The sequence below is a fragment of the Leuciscus leuciscus genome (assembly GCF_965113295.1).
Source record: "Leuciscus leuciscus genome assembly, chromosome: 3".
Lineage (NCBI taxonomy): Eukaryota > Metazoa > Chordata > Actinopteri > Cypriniformes > Leuciscidae > Leuciscus > Leuciscus leuciscus.
In genome coordinates, this window is record NC_138727.1 from 57,779,862 (window position 1) to 57,782,361 (window position 2,500).

The 2,500-nt window shown below is 45.4% G+C and overlaps 1 protein-coding gene across 1 annotated transcript in view; it reads left to right on the forward strand.

Annotated features, from left to right (window-relative positions):
• Positions 1–2,500, forward strand: part of mycbpap (mycbp associated protein) — a 61,356-nt gene that overhangs the window by 48,902 nt on the left and 9,954 nt on the right. The window contains exon 13 of the mRNA XM_082162862.1: positions 500–646. Within this exon, the coding sequence (XP_082018988.1) occupies positions 500–646 (147 nt within the window). The remainder of the gene's footprint in view (positions 1–499; positions 647–2,500) is intronic.

Consider the following 2,500-nt stretch of genomic DNA (forward strand, 5'->3'; position numbering starts at 1 on the left):
AGGAATGTAAACACAGTGGAACTGGAACATTAAAACCCACCCGCGCCAACTAGCGTTTCGGCGGTGTAACTGCAGAGCAACACAGACATTCGCAGAAGTATAAATGCTCACGACGGCGTCGCCTACGTGCGTACCCTACGACGTACACTACGGCGTACACTCGACGCAGAAGTATAAATTGGCCTTAAGGCTTTGAATGCTCAAATATAGTTTAAGTGCAGCAAATTGTAACACTTTTAATGCACACGTTTTTTTTTTCATTATTCTCTTTAAATTGTACATTTACAACACTAGATGATTTTCAGTTTTGTAGCTGATTGTGACCAAATACCTTTTTGTTTGTTATCAGCCCTGCAATAAAATATGACCCATGCGAGAGTGCAGTTCCCTGCCTAGTGCTCAAACTCGTATCGAGTGACTTCTGTGTACCGTTACACCCCTAATATATACTGTATATAATTGTGTGATATTGCTTGTGGAACTGCCCCTGTGTGAGCAGAAGGAGCTGGAGAGGAAAGTGTGCGGGTCGTTGTGTCGACGGATCCTCATGGATCTCCTGAGAGGAGTTCATTCTCCAGAGCGTCCCGTCTCTCCTGATGATCTCTACATCACAGACGAGCAGCTGTTCCTCACACACAACCCTGGTGTACGTCATCACAGTAACACACACACACACACAACCCTGGTGTACGTCATCACAGTAACACACACACACACAACCCTGGTGTACGTCATCACAGTAACACACACACACAACCCTGGTGTACGTCATCACAGTAACACACACACACAACCCTGGTGTACGTCATCACAGTAACACACACAACCCTGGTGTACGTCATCACCGTAACACACACACACACACACACACACACACACACACAACCCTGGTGTACGTCATCACCGTAACACACACACACACACACACACACACACACACACACACACACACACAACCCTGGTGTACGTCATCACAGTAACACACACACACACACACAACCCTGGTGTACATCATCACAGTAACACACACACACACACACACACACAACCCTGGTGTACGTCATCACAGTAACACACACACACACACAACCCTGGTGTACGTCATCACAGTAACACACACACACAACCCTGGTGTACGTCATCACAGTAACACACACACACAACCCTGGTGTATGTCATCACAGTAACACACACACACACACAACCCTGGTGTACGTCATCACAGTAACACACACACACAACCCTGGTGTACGTCATCACAGTAACACACACACACAACCCTGGTGTACGTCATCACCGTAACACACACACACAACCCTGGTGTACGTCATCACAGTAACACACACACACAACCCTGGTGTACGTCATCACAGTAACACACACACACAACCCTGGTGTATGTCATCACAGTAACACACACACACACAACCCTGGTGTACGTCATCACAGTAACACACACACACAACCCTGGTGTACGTCATCACCGTAACACACACACACAACCCTGGTGTACGTCATCACCGTAACACACACACACAACCCTGGTGTACGTCATCACAGTAACACACAAATGTGCTCTTTACAGGACACCCATGATGTATGATGTCACATGTATGATGTCAGAGAAATTCACTCAAATATAATGTCCCCTTCAGAGAACAAAAGTCTATTCCTGGGTGCCAGGAGGACATACATGCATACTTTTGTGTATAACATCATGGCATACCCCCCCTCCCCCATATCAAATCATATCATATCAAAGCTGGAATATACTGTACAAGCTTCCAAACAAGTACGTCTAGATGTCAAATACAACATAATGTACAGACAGGAAGTGCTGTGCGCTAAGAAACCGCAGTGCTTCATCCAGCGGTGAGTCAGACACGTTCATAACAGCTTGATGAAAACATTCACATCATAATAAACAGTTATAATTACAAAACAGCGCTTGGGTGTATTTCAGCTGGAAAGATGATGACATGTAATGAGCATAATGCTGTTCCCAGGTCTCAGTTCTGGAGTGATATTTGCCTTGCATAATCTTTAATATAAAAGGACATCATCATAACAGTCAGTTACTGTACAATAGAGTCTAACACTCGGTGATTGTCAACGTTTCCTCATTTATTTCCATTTATAGGCAGTAAAGACGAGGCTGTGAATGATGAGATCACATCTATACACACACACACACACACACACACTTCAGCTGAACACTCATTTTGCAGACTTTTGTGCTGTATTTGTATGCTCGTTGTTCGGCCTTTACTCACACAAGCTTGTAAACACACACACACACACACACACAGAGAGAGAGAATAGCGCTGAGGGTAATCATCTCCATTAAGCGTATAATTGCTTGAGTTGTGTGATTTGGTCCTGAACACGACTGAGGGTCTCGGTGCGGCTCAGCGTGTGTCGGGTCCCTCGTGTCCCCGCCGGAGAACAGCGTTATTGAACCCGGGAACACACAGATCATCCTCACATTATACATTCAGCC